We start from the raw sequence: 25,378 nt of genomic DNA, 5'->3' as shown, positions 1-25,378 counted from the left end.
CTGTGGCTGCGAGAGCAGGTCAGAGGCTGGGTATTCTGCAGCGAGTGACTCACCACCTGACTCCCCAAAGCCTTTCCACCATCTACAAAGCACAAGTCAGGAATGTGATGGAATACTCTCCACTTGCCTGGATGAGTGCAGCTCCAACAACACTCAAGAAGCTCAACACCATTCAGGACAAAGCAGACTGCTTGATTGGCACCCCATCCACCACACTAAACATTCACTCCCTTCACCACTGGTGCACCGTGGCTCCAGTGTGTACCATCCACAGGATGCACTGCAGCAACTCGCCAAGGCTTCTTCGACAGCACCTCCCAAACCCGTGACCTCTACCACCTAGAAGGACAAGGGCAGCGGGCACATAGGAATAACACCACCTGCACGTTCCCCTCCAAGTCACACACCATTCCGACTTGGAAATATATCGCCGTTCCTTCATCGTCACTGGGTCAAAATCCTGGAACTCCCTTCCTTACAGCACTGTGCTCCCTTCCTTACAGCACTGTGGGAGAACCTTCACCACACAAACTGCAGTGGTTCAAGAAGGCGGCTCATCACCATCTTCTCATGGGCAATTAGGGATGGTCAATAAATGCTGGCCTTGCCAGCAACGCCCACATCCCATGAACGAATAAAAAAAAACAATCTATATCAATGACTTCGATGAAGAAACCGAATGTATGGTTGCTAACTTTGCTGCTGACACAAAGGTAGTCCTAGTACATGAACCACAATAAGTTAGTATGCAGGTACAGCAAGTGATTAGGAAGGCAAATGGAATGTTGTCATTTATTGCAAGGGGAATGGAATATAAAAGTAGAGATGTTTTGTTACAGTTGTACAGGACATTGGTAAGACCACATCTAGAATATTGTGTGCCGATTTGGTCTCCTCATTTAAGAAAGGACATAATTGCTTTAGAGGCGGATCAGAGAAGGTTCACTCGACTGATTCCTGGGATGAGGGGGTTATCTTATGAGGAAAGGTTGGATAAGTTGGGTCTGTATACATTGGAGTTTAGAAGAATGAGAGGTGATCTTATTGAAACATATAAGATCCTGAGGGGACTTGAAGGGGTAGATGCTGAGAGGATGTTTCCCCTTGTGGGAGAGACTAGAACTAGGGGACACAGTTTAAAAATAAGGGGTCTCCCATTTAAGACGGGGATGAGGAGAAATTTTTTCTCTGAGGGTCGCAAATCTGTGGAACTCCCTTCCCCAGAGAGCGGTGGAGGCAGAGTCATTGAATATTTTTAAGGCTGAGTTGGATAGATTTCTGATTAACAAGAGAGTCAAAGGTTATAGCAGATAGACGGGAAAGTAGGGTTGAGGTCACAATCAGATCAGCCATGATCTTATCAAATGGCAGAGCAGGCTCGAGGGGCCTACTCCTGCTCTTAATTAGTATGTTCGTATATAAACTTGGCGACTTCAGGCACATATCCCGCACACCACCACTCCTCTCCTGGCCAACCTCCACTGGCACCCTATCCCCCAACCAATTGATTTAAAAATCCTTTGCCTTCAAATTCCTCCACGGCCTCATCCCACCCTACCTCTGCAGTTGTCTTCAGCTTTCATCCCAGTTTGCCCCCACCATATTTCCCACTCCAGTGTGGTTTGCCTTTCCCTCCTTTACCATCTTCAGCCACTCATGCTGTGCACTTGAATTCACTTTCAAAGTTTCCCCTGCCACCTTCAAAAACCTGAAAGTTTATCTCTAACTATGCCTTAAGTCACCTGCTTGATGTCTACCCCTCGCCCTATATAGCAGCTTGGTAAATTTTGTGACTTGTACAATGTTATATGAGTGTTGTTAGATCGTGTACCATACATATTGGCCTTCTATTTTGTTTGAAAGTGACTTCGTTTCCACTTTGATGCCCTCCCTGGTCCAATGATTTTGGATTTTCTGTTGGTGCTTAAATTCTTCTCGGCTCACTCTGCTCTGCTGTCTCCTTTCAAAAGAACTCATATATGAACATTGGGGGTGATGGAAGATTATATGACCAGCATTGATTCTGGTACGGTAACTAACATCTGAATGGATAATGTAACACAGGTTCTTGTTGGGGGAGAAATTCAATGGAGCGTCAGAAAGTCGGCAGAGCGATCGCTTTGCACGCCAGTCTGGCTCAGCCTGAGGCCCGAGCCAAATTTAGATTTGGGCCTTGTTTAAATGTTGCAGACGAGCTATAGATGCCTCACTGCAGCTCGCTCGTTGTAGGAGCGTGAAAGACTTCGGCTGCTGACAGGTGGGGTCTGGGAGGAGGGAGACGATTACAGGAAGGCCTTTGAGCGGGCCTGAGTGTATTGATGGGCCTAGGAGGAGCAATCCTGCTTCTCCTGGGTCCACAAAAATAAAAACTGAAAATTTCTTGGGCCTTGTTTTGAGCTGCCTCCAGTGTTCCCTTTAATAACCGCTGGTTAGGCCGTCCAACACCTAAACCGATTGTGTGGCGCAAGCTCCACCCGTTTGTACCTGAGATTTGCAATTGAGGTCCTAAAACTGACATAGGACGCCAATTTACATATTTAAGCAACTGTATGCCCATTTACAGGCCTGCATGAATATTGCATTAGATGGAACTTGGGCATCAATGGGGCAGCCAAAGCTTCGCAGTCATCTGAATCTGAAATCATTTAATTTAAATCACTGCTATATTTTTTCTAATCCAAACAATCTATGTATTATTTATTATACGTAATGTTATGGTTTTTTTTCTTCCACTGTAAATTCAGGTGGGTATGCAGCTGGGAATAGCTGTACGATAGATCACATTACTGATGCTTCTGATGTTACTTGCCCTCGCATAGACACACAACAACTGGACAAGCAAATAAAGGCCATCATGACAGAAGTAATTCCGTTTCTGAAGGTGAGCTGCAAGTGCCACTGTCAACAGTACAGTACAGATATTAATTTATTTACAGACTTTTATCCTCTTTTTAACACACAATTCATGAACTGCTAAAAGCATTTAGATAATTCCTAATACAATTCCTAATCTCTGGAATATGTAAATCATGTAATTGTAAATGTGAGACTTAATAAGCTACAAGAAAGTATTAATTTTATTTCAGCACAAATTTTTAAAAATTCGTTCATGGGATGTGGGCGTCGCTGGCGAGGCCGGCATTTATTGCCCATCCCTAATTGCCCTTGAGAAGGTGGTGGTGAGCCGCCTTCTTGAACCGCTGCAGTCCGTGTGGTGAAGGTTCTCCCACAGTGCTGTTAGGAAGGGAGTTCCAGGATTTTGACCCAGCGACAATGAAGGAACGGCGATATATTTCCAAGTCGGGATGGTGTGTGACTTGGAGGGGAACGTGCAGGTGGTGGTGTTCCCATGTACCTGCTGCTCTTGTCCTAGGTGGTAGAGGTCGCGGGTTTAGGAGGTGCTGTCGAAGAAGCCTTGGCGAGTTGCTGCAGTGCATCCTGTGGATGGTACACACTGCAGCCACAGTGCGCCGGTGGTGAAGGGAGTGAATGTTTAGTGTGGTGGATGGGGTGCCAATCAAGCGGGCTGCTTTGTCCTGGATGGTGTCGAGCTTCTTGAGTGTTGTTGGAGCTGCACTCATCCAGGCAAGTGGAGAGTATTCCATCATACTCCTGACTTGTGCCTTGTAGATGGTGGAAAGGCTTTGGGGAGTCAGGAGGTAAGTCACTCGCCGCAGAATACCCAGCCTCTGACCTCCTCTTGTAGCCACAGTATTTATATGGCTGGTCCAGTTAAGTTTCTGGTCAATGGTGACCCCCAGGGTGTTGATGGTGGGGGATTCAGCGATGGTAATGCCGTTGAATGTCAAAGGGAGGTGGTTAGACTCTCTCTTGTTGGAGATGGTCATTGCCTGGCACTTATCTGGCACAAATGTTACTTGCCACTTATGAGCCCAAGCCTGGATGTTGTCCAGGTCTTGCTCCATACGGGCTCAGACTGCTTCATTATCTGAGGGGTTGCGAATGGAACTGAACACTGTGCAATCATCAGCGAACATCCCCATTTCTGACCTTATGATGGAGGGAAGGTCATTGATGAAGCAGCTGAAGATGGTTGGGCCAAGGACACTGCCCTGAGGAACTCCTGCAGCAATGTCCTGGGGCTGAGATGATTGGCCTCCAACAACCACTACCATATTCCTTTGTGCTAGGTATGACTCCAGCCACTGGAGAGTTTTCCCCCTGATTCCCATTGACTTCAGTTTTACTAGGGCTCCTTTGTACCACACTCGGTCAAATGCTGCCTTGATGTCAAGGGCAGTCACTCTCACCTCCCCTCTGGAATTCAGCTCTTTTGTCCATGTTTGGACCAAGGCTGTAATGAGGTCTGGAGCCGAGTGGTCCTGGCGGAATCTGCACTAATAACACTCCATTCATTCAACCTCCACATACAAGTGAATAGGATACTATCCAAACAGGAGAAATCAGTGTTAATACTGTTCCTTGAGAGTTTAATACACATGAGCACTTGGTCATCCCCACTTACATATGGTTTTATCTGGTAAAGCACCTCAGGTCAGCAGCAGCTTGTTCTGTTGCAATTATATCAGTTGCAATACTGCTAAGGTTATTTAATGTTTAAAAATTAGTTTTCATCTAAGTTGTTCTTGAAAGTTTTTTTTAAAAATCCAATTTCTGCTTTTATTTTGAAGTTTGGAATCTGTTTATTTTCAAGTTAAGCTTGTTGAATGAACCTTTTCAGTCAATATCAAAAGCAAAATACTGCGGATGCTGGAAATCTGAAATAAGAACAGAAAATGCTGGAAAAGCTCAGCAAGTGAGGCAGGATCTGTGGAGAAAGAAACAGAGTTAATGTTGACCTGAAACCTTAACTCCTGTTTCTTTCTCCACAGATGCTGCCTCACTTTTCAGTCAATACATTAACCTCTGTTTGATACCAGTACCTGCATTAAGTTTTGTACATCTTTTCAATGATCATTATAGAATCATAGAATGGATACAGCACGGAAAGAGGCCATTCGGCCCTTTGAGCCCATGCTGGCTCTTTGTAAGAGCAATCCAGTTAGACCCATTCCCCCACTCTTTCCCTGTAGCCCTGCAAATTTTTTCCTTCAAGTATTTATCCGATTCCTTTTTGAAAGCCACAATTGAATCTGCTTCCACCACCCTTTCAGGCAGTACATACCAGATCATAACTGCTCGCTGCGTAAAAAAGTTTTTCCTCATGTCACCTTTGGTTCTTTTGCCAATCACCTTAAACCTATGCCCTCTGCCAAAGGGAACAGTTTCCCTTTATTTACTTTATCTAAACCCTTCATGACTTTGAACACGTCTATTAAATCTCCTCAACCTTCTCTTCTCGAAGGAGAACAACCCCAGCTTCTCCAGTATATCCGCGTAACTGAAGCCCCTCACCCCTGGAACCATTCTAGTAAATCTCTTCTGAACCTTCTCTAAGGCCTTTGCATCTTTCCTAAAGTGTGGTGCCATAATTGGACACAATACTCCAGTTATGGCCGAACCAATGTTTTACAAAGGTTCAACATAACTCCCTTGCTTTTGTACTCTGCCTCTATTTATAAAGCCCAGGATCCCGTATGCTTTTTTAACCGCTTTCTCAACCTGTCCTGCTACCTTCAAAGATTTGTGCACATATACCCCCAGGTGTCTCTGTTCCTACACCCCCATTAGAATTGTACCATTTAGTTTATATTGCCTCTCCTCATTCTTCCTGCCAAAATGTATCACTTGGCACTTCTCTGCGTTAAATGTCATCTGCCATTTGTCCGTCCATTCCACCAGCCTGTCTACCTTACTTCCAAGTTTTGTGTCATCTGCAAATTTTGAAATTGTGCCCTGTACACCCAAATCCAAGTCATTAATTTATATTTTTTTAAAAAGCAGTGGTCCTAGTACTGTCCTCTGGGGAACATCACTGTATATCTTCCTTCATTCCAAAAAATAACCGTTCATTATTACTCTTTCCTGTCACTTGGTCAATTTCGTAACCATGCTGCCACTGCCTCTTTTATTCCATGGGCCTCAATTTTGCTGACAAGCCTATTATGTGGCACTTTGTCAAACGCCTTTTGAAAGTGCCTATACACAACATCAACCGCATTGCCCTCATTAATCCTCTCTGTTACCTCATCAAAAAACTCAATCAAGTTAGTTAAACACGATTTGCCGTTAGCAAATCCGTGCTTGTTTTCCTTTATTAATGCACACTTGTCCAAGTGACTATTAATTTTGTCCCAGATTATCGTTTCTAAAAGCTTCCCCACTACCGAGGTTAAACTGACTGGTCTGTAGTCGCTGGGTTTATTCTTCCACCCTTTTTTGATGTTCTCTCGTCCTCTGGCACCACTCCCATATCTAAGGAGGATTGGAAGATTTTTGCTGGTACCTCCGCAATTTCCACCCTTACTTCCCTCAGCAACCTAGGATGCGTCCCATCCAGACCGGGTGACTTATCTACTTTAAATACAGCCAGCCTTTCTGGTGCCTCCTCTATCAATTTTTAGCCCATCCAGTATCTCAACTACCTCCCCTTTTATTGTGACTTTTGCAGCATCTTCCTCAGTTAAAAACAGATGCAAAGTACTCATTTAGTACCTCAGTCGTGCCCTCTGCCTCTATGCGTAGAACTCCTTTTTGGTCCCTAATATTCCCCACCCCTCCTTTTACTACCCATTTACTATTCATGTACCTATAGAAGACTTTTGGATTCCCTTTTATGTCAGCCACCAGTCTATTCTCATACTCTCTCTTTGTCCCTCTTATTTCCTTTTTCACTTCTCCTCTGTACTTTCTATATTCAGCCTGGTTCTCACTTGTATTATTAACCTGACATCTGTCATACGCCCCCCTTTTCTTCTTTATCTTACTCTATCTCTTTCGTCATTCAGGGAGCTCTGGCTTTGGTTGCCCTACTTTTCCCCCTCGTTGGAATGCACCTAGACTGTACCCGAACCATCTCCTCTTTAAAGGCAACCCATTGTTCGACTACAGTTTTGCATGCCAATCTTTGATTCCAATTTACCTGGGCCAGATCCGTTCTCATCCCACTGAAATTAGCCCTCCTCCAATTAAGTATTTTTACTCTAGATTGCTCCTTGTCATTTTCCATAACTAATCTAAACCTTATGATACTATGATCACTGTTCCCTAAATGATCCCCCACTGACATTTGCTCTACTTGACCCACTTCATTCCCCAGAACTAGATCCAGCAATGGCTCCTTCCTCGTTGGGCCGGAAATATACTGATGATGAAAATTCTCCTGAACACACTTCAGAAATTCCTCCCCCTCTTTGCCCTTTACATTATTACTATCCCAATCTATATTAGGATAGTTGAAGTCCCCCATTATCACTTGCATCTATGGCTCTTGCGCCTCTCTGTAATTTCCCTACAAATTTGCTCCTCTATCCTTCCCACTAGTTGGTGGCCTATAGAATACACCCAGTAATGTAATGGCGCCTCTATTGTTTCTTAGCTCTGACCAAATAGATTCTGTCTTTGACTCCCTCGAGGACATCCTCTCTCTCCAGCACTGCAATATTCTCCTTAATACTGTTATCCCCTCCTTTTTTTTCCTTCCACATCTTTTCTGAAAACCTTGTATCCAGGAATATTTAGTACCCAATCCTGCCCTTCTTTGAGCCAGGTCTCTGTTATCGCCACTACATCATATTCCCATGTGGCTATTTGCGCCTGCAGCTCACCAACCTTACTTACCATGCTTTGTGCGTTTACACACATGCACTCGAAACCTACCTTAGACCTTCTCGTATTCTATCTTAGTATTGTATTAGGTGGGATCAGAATATTTCTTACTCTAGTGCTATCTGTCTCTCCCAATCCTTTGTGCATCTTGTTTCTCCTTTCCAATGCTACATCCTGGTGTCCATCCCCCTGCCAAATTAGCTTAAATCCTCCCCCCTCAGCACTGGTGAATCTCCCTGCGAGGACATTGGTCCCAGCTTTGTTGAGGTGCAACGCGTCCATCTTGAACAGGTCCCTCCTGCCCCAGAACTTGGTCCAAATGCCCCAAGAAACTGAAGGCCCCCCCCCCCCCCCCACACTGTAGAATTTTCTGCACCCTCTCCATGATGTCCTTTACCCTGGTACCAGGGAGGCACACACCATGCATTACTCACGTTGGCGATCACAGAAACACCTATCTGTCCCTCTGACTATCAAATCCACTATGATTACTGCATTTCTACACTTCACTGTGCCCCCCTGTGCAGTGCTTTGCCCCATGGTGCCATGCTCAGGACTGCACTCCTTCAAGGTGTCGTCACCCTCACTGGTATTCAGCGCTGAATCCCGGTTTGAGAGTGCCACAGATCCAGAAGATTCCTGCATTGTTGCCTGCCTCTTCCTACTCTTTCGACGGTCACCCACTTGTTATCATGAACTCTCTGTGGCTGCAGGGTGACCGCCTCCTGGAACGTACGATCCAGGAAACCTTCAGCCTCCTTTGTGCTCTGCAGCGGCTCCAGGTGTCCCTCAAGCTCAGAAACCCTCAGCTTGAGTTCAAGAAACTGCAGGCATTTCCTGCACGTGTGGCCCTCCAAAACACATGAAGCGTCCTGAAGCTCAGGAATTGCAGGCAATGGGTCTCAGCTGCCCATCCATTATATTCAGAAACATTTTTTTTCTAAACTCCCTTTAGATACTCTATTATTAATTTATTTACTGTTTCCATACCTCGTTTAATCTACCCTTCTATTCCAGGGGTCTCAGAGCTGCTCCTACCCTGGTGCTCAGCATCGCTTCTCTCGACTCCGCTCCCACTTTTGTAGTGATACCTGGGCTCCTCCCTTGGTGCTCAGCGTCGCTTCCCTCTTAGCTTTACCTATTCACCATCTTCTGCTTCCAGTATCCTTGTTATGGTGTCAGTACTTTGAGTAGTTGTGTATTCCTAATGCTCCTTGCATTAGCGTAAGTGCTTTAAGCTTAGCCTCCTTATTTACACCACACCATTCCTAATTTAGTCTGCACTTTGCTTTTTTCTTACGCTGAACATTCTTCTTCATGTGGTATCCTCCACACACAGCTGGAGTTGAGTTCACACCATATCACGTTATGGGAAACTACACAAAAAGGGACAACCTCCTTTTGAGACATTTTGGCTTTGATCAGTGCTGGTTGCGAATGATGACCCGGCAAGTTGTATCCTGTTCCCACACAGTATGAAAGGTTTGTGCGTGCATTGGAATGTTGGTGCATTTTCCTCACTGAACAAAAACATTCAAAATTGAAGTTTGTGACTTTAATACGACAATACTTTTTCTAGACAGCCACTGCTCTCACATGATTATTTTCTGTTTTTCAAAATGTTGAAATTTCAGAATTGTTTGATTCATTGAATTGATGAGCCCATTTACAAGATAGATATGGATGAGGAAAACCCATTTCAGCTCATCCACCTCGAGAATAATTTTCCCATCCTGGTTTTTTGGTTCCACTACCGTACCCCAGAAGTTCATTCTACATGTTGTTTTTGCCTCCCCCTGGATATTGCATGACTGGGTGGGATGGTTTGATGGTGTGTGCACCGGTGAGAATGGGAGAGGCTTGATGAATCAGCTGGTATTTTCCTGTCTTTTTTGTATGTTCATACCACTTTATGTGAAGAACTTCCTGACACTCAACCCAAATTTGCCTTCCACTAATTTGAACCTTTATCACCGTTTCTATTGTCACACTTTATCTCGACAAAATGTTTCATAATTACCTTTTATTATGCTGATTGATTGCTATATCACTGTGGGCTTTCCGTCTTACTTGTCTGCTTTGAAGGTTGAATTGCCCAATTCTTAGTTTTTCCTCACAGTTCACCCCTCTAATGCTACATATATGCACCATTGTCTGATCTGCGCTTTCTCCAGGGCTTCAATGTCTTTGTTATGTTTCAGTGACAAAAACTGGACGCAGTAGTCACGGTGCAGTCTGACCATAGAGTACTGTACGTTTTTAGCCTGGCATCTTCCAAATTGCACTCTCCTCATTTGGGTACGTGGTTCTGCATTCTGTTTGCTTTGATTCTTGCTCTGCAGTGACTGGACACGTTGAGTGCTGAGTTATCTAATACTCCCAGCTCTCTTTCAACTTCACCCTTATTTTCCTTTGCTGATACGCAATACCTTTGTCCAGTCCAGTTGGTGCCTTATTCTTGGGATGCCACTCAGTGCAGATCTGACCATGGTGCGCAATATAGCACCTGATGCTCCTTGTTGATTGGCAGTTCACCCCCACTAATTAAAGATCTACATTTAAGCTGGTCCCCAAAATTGATTGGACCTTGAACCCAATAATGGACCTGTTCACGTAACTGGTCGATGGCTGGTTCTTTTTGTTCCTGCTATCAAGGGGAAAAGAGGAAAATCATAGTTTTCAACAAAAGCACTATAGCCTCCATAGTATCTCCATCTCTTTTCAGAGTTTATCTTCCAAAACCCTCTTACATCAGATTTGTTCGAAAAACATTCTGTGGTATCTTGCTTCATAAGAGCCACCTGACAATTAAATACTGAGAGGCCACGTCTTGTCCAAATTGGGAAATTAATCCTTATGAACCTCATAATGTATATCAGTTGGAATATTTGTGCAAGACTGTACTCATGGTTGCTATGTTTTCAGCTTGTTAGATCCAAGCACTGATTGCTGATTAGCTTTGTTTAATCTAAAAACCTGTTGTTACACACATCAAGTTTCCTGTTGGAGATGGTGTCCCGTTTCATTTAGGACAGGAAACTGTGATCCCTTAATTTTATACACCACCTCACGCATTCAAGCTGGAAGGCCATTTCCTCTATACTGTTTCCTTGTAGAGCATGATATTTTTTTCTGTAGACTATATCAATTTCCTCTTTCAGACTTGACAATTACTTGCAGATTATAGCCCACAGTCCAAGGGAGAACCAGTCTCTCCTGAGAGACCGGCTTGTCAATGTATCCTCCATTACTATCACCAATTAACAATACCTACAAAGTTGTTACCTGGTGCAAACTGCACATTATCAACAAGCACCGCTATTTGAACTTACCACTATGGATAAAGCAGCCTTTTGCTAATCTATTCTGGTGCCTGGAGTCGTCTGGCTCCCCCAGCAGCCTTTCTCCTTTTCTCGGATACTACTCAATAGATCTCCAATGGGCTGGCAAAGATGCTGAACGAAGAAAGAGAGATAACTTGCTTCTTAGGGGTTGTCTTCATTCTTTGAAAAGGATGTGCTCCCCCACTTCCATCTTGTGTTCTAGAGAGTGAGTGTATACTTTTTCTAGTATAGAGTGGACCAAAATAAAGTGATGCTCACATGAACAGGTGTTTCATACTGCACAAGAGTGGAAAGTCACGTTACAAAGTGTCACTTGGCATTGAAAACTACTTTAAAGGGAGTTTGTCCTTTTTATGTGATTTTCTTAGAACATGATCTGGTGCCAGGTGAACTCCCAGGGAGAAGGATGAAGAAGATCACGGAAGGTTGATGACCTTTATTTCTTTCTGCCTTTAGGTCACCAGTAACTATTTGTTCACCAGAGAAAAAACAAGGCTTGTAAGATTGAAGTTTGAGGAAAGACTGTATGCTTACACAAGTGTAGAATTTCATTTATCTTACCCTGATTTAGATGATGTTGATTTGTGCATGAAGCTTGAACTCAGGCCAAAGAATGGAGAACCAAATATAAGTATGCTAACCATGCACCTAATTATCAAAAATGCAAATTTAAGTTTTGTTCTACTTCTGGTTGATACTTTTCAGGAACACATGGATGATGTGTGCTCCCCACAGTTACTAACTGCTATTGGACGCATGGTCCTGGCCCTTACACAGCAGAATGATGAAAGCAAGGAATTTGTCAAGTTCTTTCATAAACAACTCGGTGCCATACTTCAGGTTTGGATTGTACTAGTCCATTACATATTAATTTGTGTTAAAATATTTTTTAAATAAAATAAACATATGGCACTGATGATGTTGAAATCACCAGCTGTGTTTGTTTGCTTCTGGACATGCTGGTGCATTAATTGGAATTGGATGGGGAAATCCAGACTGTAAGCCAAAGTGTGAGGAAAAGACCAGCAGAATATATGGGCAGGGTAGAGATTGTTAATCAGATAAGAATTCTGTACATGAATGCATGTAGTGTAAGAAATTAAACAAGTGAGTTAGAAGCTGAATTTCAGCTTAAAAGGGCATGATGTAGCAGCCATTACAGGGACCTGACTACAATCTGAGCATGATTGGGAGCTAAATGTTTCAGGCTATAGGATCTTTAAAAAGGACAGGGAAATTGGGAAAGGAAGGAGAGCAGCAATATTGATTTAAAAAAAACACAATTAATAAAGTAGATTAAAGGGATTTCAGTACGGATGATCAGGAAACAGTGTGGGTTAAGGAATAGCAAAGGATGCATGTCTCTGGTAGGAGCTGTCTACAAACCTCCTGATAGTAATGATGTAGTGGGGGAATGTATAAATACACGGAATTACATAGAATTTTACAACACAGAAACAGGCCATTCAGCCCAACGGCTCTGTCGGTGTTTATGCTCCACACGAGCCTCCTACCACCTTACTTCATCTCACCGTAACAATATATCCTTCTATTCCTTTCTTCCTTGTACCTATCTAGCCTCCCCTTAAATGCATTTATGCTAATCGCTTCAACCACTCCATGTGATAGCGAGTTCCACATTCTCACCACTCTCTTAAGTCAAGAAGTTTCTCCTGAATTCCTTATTGGATTTATTAGTGACTATCTTATATTTATGGCCCCTAGTTTTGGACTCCCCCCCACAACTGGAAACATCTTCTCTACATCTACTCTCTCGAACCCCTTCATAATTTTAAAGACCTCTGTCAGGTCACCTCTCAATCTTCTCTTTTCTAGAGAAAAGAGCCCCAGTCTGTTTAGTCTTTCTTGATAATTGTACCCTCTCAGTTCCGGTATCATCCTTGCAAATTTTTTTTGCCCTTTCTCCAGTGCTTCTATATCCTTATTGTAATGTGGAGACCAGAACAATGCACCGTACTCCAAGTGTGGTCAAACCAAGGTTCTATATAAGTTTAACATAATTTCTCTGCTTTTGAATTCTATCCTCTAGAAATGAACCCAAGTACATTGTTTGCACCCTTTATGGCTTTGTTAACCTGCATCGCTACTTTTAACGATTTGTGAATCTGTACCCCTAGATCCCTTTGCGCCCCTAACCAATTTAGACTTATTTTCCAAGGCGTAGTTGGCCTCCTTGTTCCTTCTACCAATACAGAGATCAGTGAAGAATATCACAAAAAACAAGCATTATAATTGGAGATTTTAGTTTTCACATAGACTGGGCGAAGCAGAATAGCTCAAGTGGTAACGGCAGTGAATTTCTAGAATGTATTCAGGACAATTTTCTCGAACAATATGTTTTAGAACAGACAAGGGAACAGGCGCTATAATGGATGTGCTGAGTAACATCTTGCAAATAATAAGATTGAATTTGATATTGGGTTTCAGAGGGAGAATGGAGAGTCACAAACCAAGGTTTTAAATTTAAGTACAACAAACTACAAAGGGATGAGAAATGAATTAACCACAGTAAACTGGGATAAACTGTTAATGGGTAAACCTACAGACAAACAATGGGAAGTATTCATAGAAGTATTTGGTATGGTACAAAACCATTGCATACCCCTAAAAGGCAACGGCTCCACTTATGTAGTTAAGCAACCACGGTCAACAAATGAGGTAAGAGACAGTATTAAGCTAAAAAAAAGGCTTACACAAATGCAAACAAAAGTGGAAATCCAGCAGCCTGAGAGCTAGAAAAAGCAACAACGGGATACAAAGAAAGTAATGAGATGCAAAAACGGAATACTGAAAAATTGCAAGGGATATCAAAGCTAACAGCAAAAGTTTTTATAAATATATTCAGCGAAAGAGTGTGGTAAAGGGGAATGTGGGCCTAGTAAAGACAGATGCAGGCGAGACTATAATAGATAATCAGAAAGTGGCAAACTTGTTAAATGAGTACTTTGTATCCATTTTTACAGTGGAGGAATCATAGAATCATAGAAGTTTACAACATGGAAACAGGCCCTTCGGCCCAACATGTCCATGTCGCCCAGTTTATACCACTAAGCTAGTCCCAATTGCCTGCACTTGGCCCATATCCCTCTATACCCATCTTACCCATGTAACTGTCCAAATGCTTTTTAAAAGGCAAAATTGTACCCGCCTCCACTACTGCCTCTGGCAGCTCGTTCCAGACACTCACCACCCTTTGAGTGAAAAAATTGCCCCTCTGGACCCTTTTGTATATCTCCCCTCTCACCTTAAATCTATGTCCCCTCGTTATAGACTCCCCTACCTTTGGGAAAAGATTTTGACTATCTACCTTATCTATGCCCCTCATTATTTTATAGACTTCTATAAGATCACCCCTTAACCTCCTACTCTCCAGGGAAAAAAGTCCCAGTCTATCTAACCTCTCCCTATAAGTCAAACCATCAAGTCCCGGTAGCATCCTAGTAAATCTTTTCTGCACTCTTTCTAGTTTAATAATATCCTTTCTATAATAGGGTGACCAGAACTGTACACAGTATTCCAAGTGTGGCCTTACTAATGTCTTGTACAACTTCAACAAGACATCCCAACTCCTGTATTCAATGTTCTGACCAATGAAACCAAGCATGCCAAATGCCTTCTTCACCACCCTATCCACCTGTGACTCCACTTTCAAGGAGCTATGAACCTGTACTCCGAGATCTCTTTGTTCTATAACTCTCCCCAACGCCCTACCATTAACGGAGTAGGTCCTGGCCCGATTCGATCTACCAAAATGCATCACCTCACATTTAACTAAATTAAACTCAATCTGCCATTCATCGGCCCACTGGCCCATTTTATCAAGATCCCGTTTCAATCCTAGATAACCTTCTTCACTGTCCACAATGCCACCAATCTTGGTGTCATCTGCAAACTTACTAACCATGCCTCCTAAATTCTCATCCAAATCATTAATATAAATAACAAATAACAGCGGACCCAGCACCGATCCCTGAGGCACACCGCTGGTCACAGGCCTCCAATTTGAAAAACAACCCTCTACACCCACCCTCTGTCTTCTGTCGTCAAGCCAATTTTGTATCCAATTGGCTACCTCACCTTGGATCCCGTGAGATTTAACCTTATGTAACAACCTACCATGCGGTACCTTGTCAAAGGCTTTGCTAAAGTCCATGTAGACCACGTCTACTGCACAGCCCTCATCTATCTTCTTGGTTACCCCTTCAAAAAACTCAATCAAATTCGTGAGACATGATTTTCCTCTCACAAAACCATGCTGACTGTTCCTAATCAATCCCTGCCTCTCCAAATGCCTGTAGATCCTGTCTCTCAGAATACCCTCTAATAACTTACCCAATACAGATGTCAGGCTCACCGGTCTGTAGTTCCCAGGCTTTTCCCTGCCGCCCTTCTTAAACAAAGGCACAACATTTGCTACCCTCCAATCTTCAGGCACCTCACCTGTAGCTGTCGATGATTCAAATATCTCTGCCAGGGGACCCGCAATTTCCTCCCTAACCTCCCATAACGTCCTGGGATACATTTCATCAGGTCCCGGAGATTTATCTACCTTGATGCGCGTTAAGACTTCCAGCACCTCCCTCTCTGTAATATATACACTCCTCACCTTGGATCTCTGCCACTCTTTTTCCTGCCCTCCTGTGCAGCAGAGCCAGCCACGGTGCCATGAACCTGGCCGCTGTCACCTTCCCCTGGTGAGCCATCTCCCCCAACAGCATTCAAAACGGTATACCTGTTTGAGAGGGGGATGGCCACAGGGGACCCCTGCACTACCTGCCTGCACCTCTTACTCTGCCTGGTGGTCACCCATTCACTTCCTGCCTGTACTCCCTTTACCTGCGGTGTGACCAACTCTCTAAACATGCTATCCACGAGTTTCTCTGCATCGCGGATGCTCCACAGTGAATCCACCCGCAGCTCCAGCTCCGAGATACGATCGGTCAGTAGCTGCAGGTGGACACACTTCCTGCACACATGGTCGGCAGGGACACTGGTAGTGTCCATGACTTCCCACATCTTGCAGGAGGGGCATATCACGGGTGCGAGGTCTTCTGCCATGACTTGCCTCAGCTTAGTTACCCCTTTTAAATTACGTTGAAATTAGAAAATGTTAACTATACTAGGGACCTAGGTTCACTAAAAAAAACACTACCTGCTATAAAACCTGCAGACCTTCCCTTTCTTATTACTTTACTCACAGTAAAATGGTAGAAATACTCACCTGAACCTACTCACCAATCAGCTCCGGTCTCACCAATCACCAACCCGCTTCACCTGTGACGTTACTCTTTGATTTTTATCAGAACGCGGTCATTCCACTCCCGCTCTCGCTGTTTCCCGCCGCTCCGGTGAACTCCCGCTCTCGCTGTGCGCTGTTTTTAACCTCGCTCCGCTTTCGCTGATTCCCGCCGCTCCGGTGAACTCCCGCTCTCGCTGTGCGCTGTTTTTAACCTCACTCCGCTCTCGCTGTTTCCCGCCGCTCCGGTGAACTCCCGCTCTCGCTGTGCGCTGTTTTTAACCTCTCTCCGCTCTCGCTGTTTCCCGCCGCTCCGGTGAACTCCCGCTCTCGCTGTGCGCTGTTTTTAATCCTCGCTGTTTCCCGCCGCTCCGGTGAACTCCCGCTCTCGCTGTGCGCTGTTTTTAATCCTCGCTCCGCTCTCGCTGTTTCCCGCCGCTCCGGTGAACTCCCGCTCTCGCTGTGCGCTGTTTTTAATCCTCGCTCCGCTCTCGCTGTTTCCCGCCGCTCCGGTGAACTCCCGCTCTCGCTGTGCGCTGTTTTTAATCCTCGCTCCGCTCTCGCTGTTTCCCGCCGCTCCGGTGAACTCCCGCTCTCGCTGTGCGCTGTTTTTAATCCTCGCTCCGCTCTCGCTGTTTCCCGCCGCTCCGGTGAACTCCCGCTCTCGCTGTGCGCTGTTTTTAATCCTCGCTCCGCTCTCGCTGCTTCCCGCCGCTCCGGTGAACTCCCGCTCTCGCTGTGCGCTGTTTTTAATCCTCGCTCCGCTCTCGCTGCTTCCCGCCGCTCCGGTGAACTCCCGCTCTCGCTGTGCGCTGTTTTTAATCCTCGCTCCGCTCTCGCTGTTTCCCGCCGCTCCGGTGAACTCCCGCTCTCGCTGTGCGCTGTTTTTAATCCTCGCTCCGCTCTCGCTGTTTCCCGCCGCTCCGGTGAACTCCCGCTCTCGTTGTGCGCTGTTTTTAATCCTCGCTCCACTCTCGCTGTTTCCCGCCGCTCCGGTGAACTCCCGCTCTCGCTGTGCGCTGTTTTTAACCCTCGCTCCACTCTCGCTGTTTCCCGCCGCTCCGGTGAACTCCCGCTCTCGCTGTGCGCTGTTTTTAACCTCTCTCCGCTCTCGCTGTTTCCCACCGCTCCGGTGAACTCCCGCTCTCGCTGTGCGCTGTTTTTAATCCTCGCTCCGCTCTCACTGCTTCCCGCCGCTCCGGTGAACTCCCGCTCTCGCTGTGCGCTGTTTTTAATCCTCGCTCCGCTCTCGCTGTTTCCCGCAGCTCCGGTGAACTCCCGCTCTCGCTGTGCGCTGTTTTTAACCTCGCTCCGCTCTCGCTGTTTCCCGCCGCTCCGGTGAACTCCCGCTCTCGCTGTGCGCTGTTTTTAACCTCGCTCCGCTCTCGCTGTTTCCCGCCGCTCCGGTGAACTCCCGCTCTCGCTGTGCGCTGTTTTTAACCTCGCTCCGCTCTCACTGTTTCCCGCCGCTCCGGTGAAAGAGGACAGAATACCAGTGGCACAAGGGAACCTAAACATAAATCAAGGGGAGGAACTTAGTGGATTTAATATAAGTTTAAAAAATGGTCATGGAGAAAATATTGGGACTTAAGATGAACAAATCTCCAGGATCTGATGATTTCCACCCTAGGGTGTTAAAAGAAATAGGTGAGGAAATTGCAGATGCATTAGTCACAATTTTCTAAAGCTCTCTGGATTCAGGAATTGTGCCTTTGGATTGGAAAACTACAAATGTCACTCCACTATTTAAGAAAGGAGGGAGAGAGAAACCAGAGAGATATCAGTTTATCAATTACGGGGAAATTACTGGAATCCATAGTCAGAGACATAGTAACTGAGCACTTAGATAAGTATCATCTGATCAAAGAGAGTCAGCATGGATTTGTGAAGGAAAAGTCATTTCTGACTAATCTGGTTGAATTTCTTGAGGAGGTCACTAGCATGGTGGATAGGGGGTTTATCGATGTTGTCTATATGGACTTCCAGAAGGCATTTGATAAGGCTCCACAAGAGATTATTCGCAAAAACGGGAATGCACAGAATTGGAGGTAACCTTGTGACATGGGTCGGTAATTGGTTGAGAGGTAGGAGACAGAGTGAGGGTAAAAGGTTCATCCTCTGGTGGGATGTGACAAGTGGTGTTTCCTGGGGTCTGTACTGAGGCCTCAGCTATTCACCATACATATTCATGACTTGGATGAAGGAATAGAGAGTTGTATATCTAAGTTTGCAGATGATACTAAGTTGGGAGGCACAGTAAATAGTGCAAATGGGAGCAGGAAGTTTCAAAGGGACATTGATAGATTAAGTGAGTGGGCAAAACTATGGCAGATGGAGTTCAATGTGGGGAAGTGTGAAGTCATCCATTTTAGACCTGAGAGAGACAAATCAGAATATTTTCTTAATGGTGAGAGACTAGGAACTGTGGAGAAATGTAGGTATTTGTACGTCCAGGTACACATCACTAAAAGCTAATGCACAGATACAAAAAATAATCAAAAGGGCTAATGGAATTGTTGGCCTTTATCTCAAGGGGATTGGAATTCAAAAGTAAAAAAGTGATGCTTCAGTTGTACAGAGCCTTGGTCAGACCCCATCTGAAGAACCGTGTTCAGTTTTGGGCACCAAACCTCAGGAATTATTTATTGGCTTTGGAAAGGGGTACAGTGCAGATTCACCAGAATGATACCAGGACTTAAAGGTTTAAATTATAAGGATATGTTGCATAAACTTGGCTTGTATTTCCTTGAGTTTAGAAGATTGAGGGGTGATCTAATTGAGGTATTTAAAATGATTAAGGGATTCGATAGCGTAGAAATAAGGAAATTATTTCCTTGGGTGGGGGAGTGCAGAAGAGGACATAATCTTAAAATGAAAGCTAGGTTTCTTCGGAGTGAAATTAGGAAGCACTTTTTCACACACAGGATAGTGGAAACCTGGAACTTGTTGCCCCAAAAAGCTGTGGATGCTCAGTCAATTGAAAATTTCAAGATTGAGAATGATAGATTTTTGTTGGTTTACAGGTATCAAGGGAAATGGAACGAAGGCGGGTAAATGGAGCTGAGGTACAGATCAGCCATGATCAAACAAAATGCTTTGAGGGGCTGAATGGCCAACTCCTATTCTTATGTTCTAATGTTGAAGCTTTGACTTTGTCCATGTAGGATTCTCTGGCGAAGTTTGCTGGTAGAAAACTCAAGGAATGTGGGGAGGATTTGCTGGTGGAGATTTCGGAGATCCTGTTCAATGAGCTTGCATTCTTTAGACTTATGCAAGACCTGGATAACAGCAGTGTGGCAGCAAAACAAAGATGCAAAAGACGACTGAAGGAAGTGGCATCTTTTAAACAGCGTTATGCATCTGAGGTGTGTGGTAATGTGCTCAATACTTCAGTTTACGTATGTTATCTTAATTTGCAAGCATGAATTTGTTGACCATTTTGAGCAGCTTTAGCAAAAATTCTTAGTAATGATTAGAAATGTTTAGCATTATTAGACATTGTAATAGTTGGAACGCGGAGAATGTTCAACCTAAGGTACAACCTGTGTACAATTTCTTTAGTGGGATGCTTGTTGATCAGGTAGCCTAAATGTAGGATTGTTTTGTGGATGTGAAACTCTGTATTCTGTTGCTGGAACTTTCTCACACTGTGTTCTACAGATAACCAGCTCAAAATGTTGTTTATATTGTTTTGATGTGAAAGTTGTTTAATACAATTTTGTTACAAAATTCCTCTCTTATAGGAGAAACAACATTTCAAAGAGGATGGTTCCTCTGCAGAAGAGCTTGAAGATGAAGACAAAGTAAGTCTGACTGTTGTAAAAGGCAGTAAAAGGTCACTACAGATTACGAACATTTTTCTGTTAGTCAATTTTTTTTTTAAAAAGCAGAGTATCAATGTTTTCTTAAAGTAGTCAGATCTAATACGGTTGTTGATACTCCTAAAAAAAGTTTTAGATACTTTCATGTTTTTTCCTCCAGTTGCCATAAAATATTACAGAAACTTGATGGTTTATTTTGGAGGTTTGGAATTCTCATAATTTTTGTTTAAATTCTTCTGGGAACTGAAACCACCACCTTTCAATTAGTAGTTTTTACGGTGAATTTTTGTGAACTTTTTATGTTCCTAGCTTACAAACTTAGTTTTTCTACTAATTTTTGACTTTGTAGGACAAAGATGAAAGCGAGACTGCTACCACAGATAATCTAAAAGCAAATGAGAATGTTGAAGCTGAGATGGTAATGAAAAGTGGCTTGTCTGACAGAGAGGAGGATGATGCGGACAGTGAAGTAATGCCTGCAAAATGTGTCTCCATAAGTAAGAAATTCATCAGCTGAACCTTTTAACTGTTGTATAAGTCAGAAACATAAACTATCACTCATTTGTTGAACCTCCTCATATAAATAGGATATAGCTGTCATCCTCTGGGGGAAATCACAGAGGGACAGTGTCTCTTATAAATTTGTATAAATAACTATATGTTCAGATGACCCTCTCTTCTTCCCCCAGCCAACTTAAATTTGATGTATCAGAGACCTGGGACCCGAAATTCCTGTGCGAGGGAGGTCAGAAATCAAGCATAAGAACATAAGAAATAGGAGCAGGAGTAGGCCAATCGGCCCCTCGAGCCTGCTCCGCCATTCAATAAGATCATGACTGATCTGATCCTAACCTCAAATCTAAATTCATGTCCAATTTCCTGCCCGCTCCCCGTAACCCCTAATTCCCTTTACTTCTAGGAAACTGTCTATTTCTGTTTTAAATTTATTTAATGATGTAGCTTCCACAGCTTCCTGGGGCAGCAAATTCCACAGACCTACTACCCTCTGAGTGAAGAAGTTTCTCCTCATCTCAGTTTTGAAAGAGCAGCCCCTTATTCTAAGATTATGCCCCCTAGTTCTAGTTTCACCCATCCTTGGGAACATCCTTACCGCATCCACCCGATCAAGCCCCTTCACAATCTTATATGTTTCAATAAGATCGCCTCTCATTCTTCTGAACTCCAATGAGTAGAGTCCCAATCTACTCAACCTCTCCTCATATGTCCGCCCCCTCATCCCCAGGATTAACCGAGTGAACCTTCTTTGTACTGCCTTGAGAGCAAGTATGTCTTTTCTTAAGTATGGAGACCAAAACTGTATGCAGTATTCCAGGTGCGGTCTCACCAATACCTTATATAACTGCAGCAATACCTCCCTGTTTTTATATTCTATCCCCCTAGCAATAAAAGCCAACATTCCGTTGGCCTTCTTGATCACCTGCTGCACCTGCATACTAACTTTTTGATTTTCTTGCACTAGGACCCCCAGATCCCTTTGTACTGCTGTACTTTCCAGTTTCTCGCCATTAAGATAATAACTTGCTCTCTGATTTTTCCTGCCAAAGTGCATAACCTCACATTTTCCAATATTGTATTTCATCTGCCAAATCTCCGCCCACTCACCCAGCCTGTCTATATCCCCTTGTAGGTTTTTTATGTCCTCCTCACTCTCTACTTTCCCTCCCATCTTTGTATCATCTGTAAACTTTGATATGTTACACTCGGTCCCCTCCTCCAAATCGTTAATATAGATTGTAAAGAGTTGGGGACCCAGCACCGACCCCTGCGGAACACCACTGGCTACTGGTTGCCAGTCCGAGAATGAACCATTTATCCCAACTCTCTGCTTCCTGTTAGATAAGTCGCAGATTTGCAGTGCAACCCAGATCTATGTTCTGTCTTTCAGTCAATAGTTTTTTTCCCACAATTTATTTAGCTGTTGTATTTTGTTTCTCGGTCCAACTCAGTGGAATTATTTTGAGAGTTGGATGAGCCAATTCCAGCTCACATCAAATGTCGTCCTTCCCTTACTAAATCATATGGCAGCTGCTTATATCTTCTGTCGTTGTTTGAATTTGAAAAGTGCAAAAGAAGTCTCCAAACTCTGTCCATGGCCTCAACATGACTGATTAATTTGCTGAGAGCTATCAGGCTCCAATTCAGTACTAAAGTCGTCCTCCTTCCTAAGCTAGATAGCGAATTGAATTTTAGAAGAGAACATTATGAAAGTGGCATTTTTAGTAGTTTATGAAGATGACGAATTAACTTTAAACCCAGTTACTATGCAACAGGCCAGGCATAGGTATCTTCAGCAGTGCCACCATCTTGTTTAATGTGAAGACCAAGCTTTTCATTAATCAACTAATGAAAATATTGACTTTGGCTGAGAGTGCTAAATGAGCATGAGATTGAGCTAAGAGGTGCTAGGATGGATGCTATATTAAATCTAGTATTTAGGAGTCCACAAGAACTGAAAATTAACCTAGAAATGTGTGAAGCTGCGTTTCAGTGATCATTAAGTTTATTTGATAGCATAATAAATGCTTTGACTAAAATTAACAATATGGAGGTGAAGTCTTTGGAACTGAAGAGATTTTGGGAGGCTAAACTGAGAAGCAGAGCTAAAAAAAATGAAATCTTGAACCATATTAGGGCCATGGAAAGAAAATACATTCTTGAATACAATCCCAAGTGTCCAAAAATCTGACCAGAGAAGCTTTAAAACTTGAATGGCTGTTGCTATTTGAGTTTGTGCTTAACTGATTATAATGCAAATTTAAAACACTACAAAACTATTTTTCTCAGTGGATAAATCTGATATGCTTCTAATTTATTGGAACCATCAGGTCTGTCTAAGGCTGAAACTCAGGCCCTGACAAATTATGGCAGTGGAGAGGATGAGAATGAAGAAGATGAAATAGAGGATTTTGATGCTGGAGCTATTGATGTGCAGACATCACTTCAGGCCAATAATGAAATTACTGATGAAAATGATCCTGAACAGGTAATGTCTTCAATGATGAGCATGTTGACTGTGCTGCACTTCCTTCTGCAATTTAAAGATAACTTTAAAATGCCCTTTTGTTGCGCCTTCGGTGAATTCTAACTACTATTACTTAGATTTCTGTAGTGCTTTCATGTAGGAGAATGCCTTTAGGCACTTCCCAATCATTAGTTGATATAAGATGAATTAGAATAGAAACTGTAATTTTCTATGATGGTTCAAAATTGCTGTATCCTTACTATTTGGAATGTATTGGCTGAGGGATAGAACATATGCCCAAGTAGGTAAAGATGAGCTTGCATTGAGCGCTGATTCACTCCCAGCTGGAATACCTTGTACCATTCTGATCAATGTCCCACAAGTGGGAGGGCACAAAAGAGGACAACTGAACTAATACTATGATAGGGATCCATGTACAGGAGAGATTAAAGAAATGGGGAATGTTTGCTGAGAGAAGAGAAGACCTGGCGCCTATCTTATCAAAGTTTTCAAGATTCTAAAGGTTATAGATTAACTAAACTCATGAATTATTTAACATAACCACAAGCTCTGTAATTAGGAGTGCAGACCCAAATTCAGATTTGGACGGTAAACAGGCTGTTTTAATTTAACTACTTCACGCGCACATGTATGAAACAGACTGGCCGGGGAAACAGTGGAGTCGGATTGTACCAGCAACAACTTTTTTAAAGAAAGGTATGTTTTTACAACAATCCTAGGCATAAATACACTGGATTCATAGCCAAGTACAATTAACAACAACAACTTGCATTTATATAGTGCCTTTAACGTAATAAAACATCCCAAGGTGCTTCTCAGGAGTGATTTTCAAACAAAATTTGATACTGAGCCACATAAGGAAATATTAGGACAGGTGACCAAAAGCTTGGTCAAAGAGGTAGGTTTTAAGGAGCGTCTTAAAGAAAGAGAGCAAGGCTGAGAGGTTTAGGGAGGGAATTCCAGAGCTAAGGGCCAAGGCAGCTGAAGGCTCAGCCGCCAATAGTAGAGCGATGAAAATCAGGGATGCGCAAGAGGAGCGCAGAGATCTTGGAGGGTTGTAGAGCTGGAGGAGGGGCGAGGCCTTGGAGGAATTTGAAAACCAGGATGAGAATTTTTAAATCGAGGCATTACTGGACCGGGAGCCAATGTAGGTCAGCGAGATGGGAGAACGGGACTTGGTGCGAGTTAGGATATGTGCAGCAGAGTTTTGGGTGAGCTCAAGTTTACAGAAGGTGCAAGGTCATGGATGAGGGTTTCAGCAGCAGATGAGCTGAGGCAGGGACAGAGATGGGGCGATATTACGGAGGTGGAAGCAGGCAGTGTTGGTGATGGAGAGGATATGGGGTCGGAAGCTCAGCTCAGGGTCATTTAGGACGCCATGGTTGCGAACGGTCAAGTTGAGCCTCAGACAGCGGTCAGAGAGAGGGATGGAATCAGTGGCTAGCGATCAGAGATTGTGGCGGGGACCAAAGACTATGGCTTCGGTCTTCCCAATATTTGATTAACAAGTTCAGGATGGAACTGGATAGTTTTTTGGCAAGATTGAGGAGTATAAGAGATATAGTGTGGTTAGGCCAGTTGGACTGCAGTGGTCCTGTACATTTCTATGTATTAATTGGAGGGAATTATTGGCAAAAAGAAAGGAAGACTTGCATTTATATAGCGCCTTTCCCGATGTCAGGACACCCCAAAGTGCTTTACAACCAGTGAAGTACTTTTGAAGTATAGTCACTGTTGTTATGCAGGAAATGCAGCAGCCAATTTACGCACAGCAAGCTCCCACAAATAGCAATGGGATAATGACCAGAAAATTTTTTTTAGTGATGTTGGTTAAGGCATAAATATTGGCCAGGACACCAGGGAGAACTCCCCTGCTCGTCTTCAAAATAGTGCCATGGGATCTTTTACATCCACCTGAGAAGGCAGATGGGGCCTCTGTTCAGTGTCTCCGAAAGACAGCACCTCCGATAGTGCAGTAATCCCTCAGTACTGCACTGAAGTGTCAGCCGAGATTTTGTGCTCAAGTCTCTGGAGTGGGACTTGAAGCCACAACCTTCTGACTCAGGTGAGAGTGCTACACTACAACTGAGCCACGGCTGACCCACTGAGCCAGGGTTGATGCAATAACATTTGTCTGTGAATCATAACCTTAAAGATAATTTAAATGTAATCTAAAGCAGAGGTGTCCAACCATTTAGAGCAGGGGGCCAGATATACATACCACAACCAATGAGTGGGCCTCATATAATTCCACAGAAAATGT

At 43.7% G+C, this 25,378-nt stretch overlaps 1 protein-coding gene across 6 annotated transcripts in view; it reads left to right on the top strand.

Moving 5' to 3' along the window:
- The window catches only part of pcm1 (pericentriolar material 1), a 155,571-nt gene that overhangs the window by 117,753 nt on the left and 12,440 nt on the right, over window positions 1-25,378 (top strand). For all 6 annotated transcript variants that reach the window (XM_067986870.1, XM_067986848.1, XM_067986856.1 and 3 more), the window contains 6 exons: window positions 2,745-2,881; window positions 11,739-11,873; window positions 19,455-19,655; window positions 20,034-20,093; window positions 20,461-20,608; window positions 22,958-23,115. In XM_067986870.1, coding sequence (XP_067842971.1) covers window positions 2,745-2,881; window positions 11,739-11,873; window positions 19,455-19,655; window positions 20,034-20,093; window positions 20,461-20,608; window positions 22,958-23,115 — 839 coding nt within the window. The remainder of the gene's footprint in view (window positions 1-2,744; window positions 2,882-11,738; window positions 11,874-19,454; window positions 19,656-20,033; window positions 20,094-20,460; window positions 20,609-22,957; window positions 23,116-25,378) is intronic.

This window comes from Heptranchias perlo, chromosome 1 (genome assembly GCF_035084215.1).
Source record: "Heptranchias perlo isolate sHepPer1 chromosome 1, sHepPer1.hap1, whole genome shotgun sequence".
In the NCBI taxonomy this organism is placed as follows: Eukaryota; Metazoa; Chordata; class Chondrichthyes; order Hexanchiformes; family Hexanchidae; genus Heptranchias; species Heptranchias perlo.
This window is presented reverse-complemented; position numbering and strand designations above follow the sequence as displayed.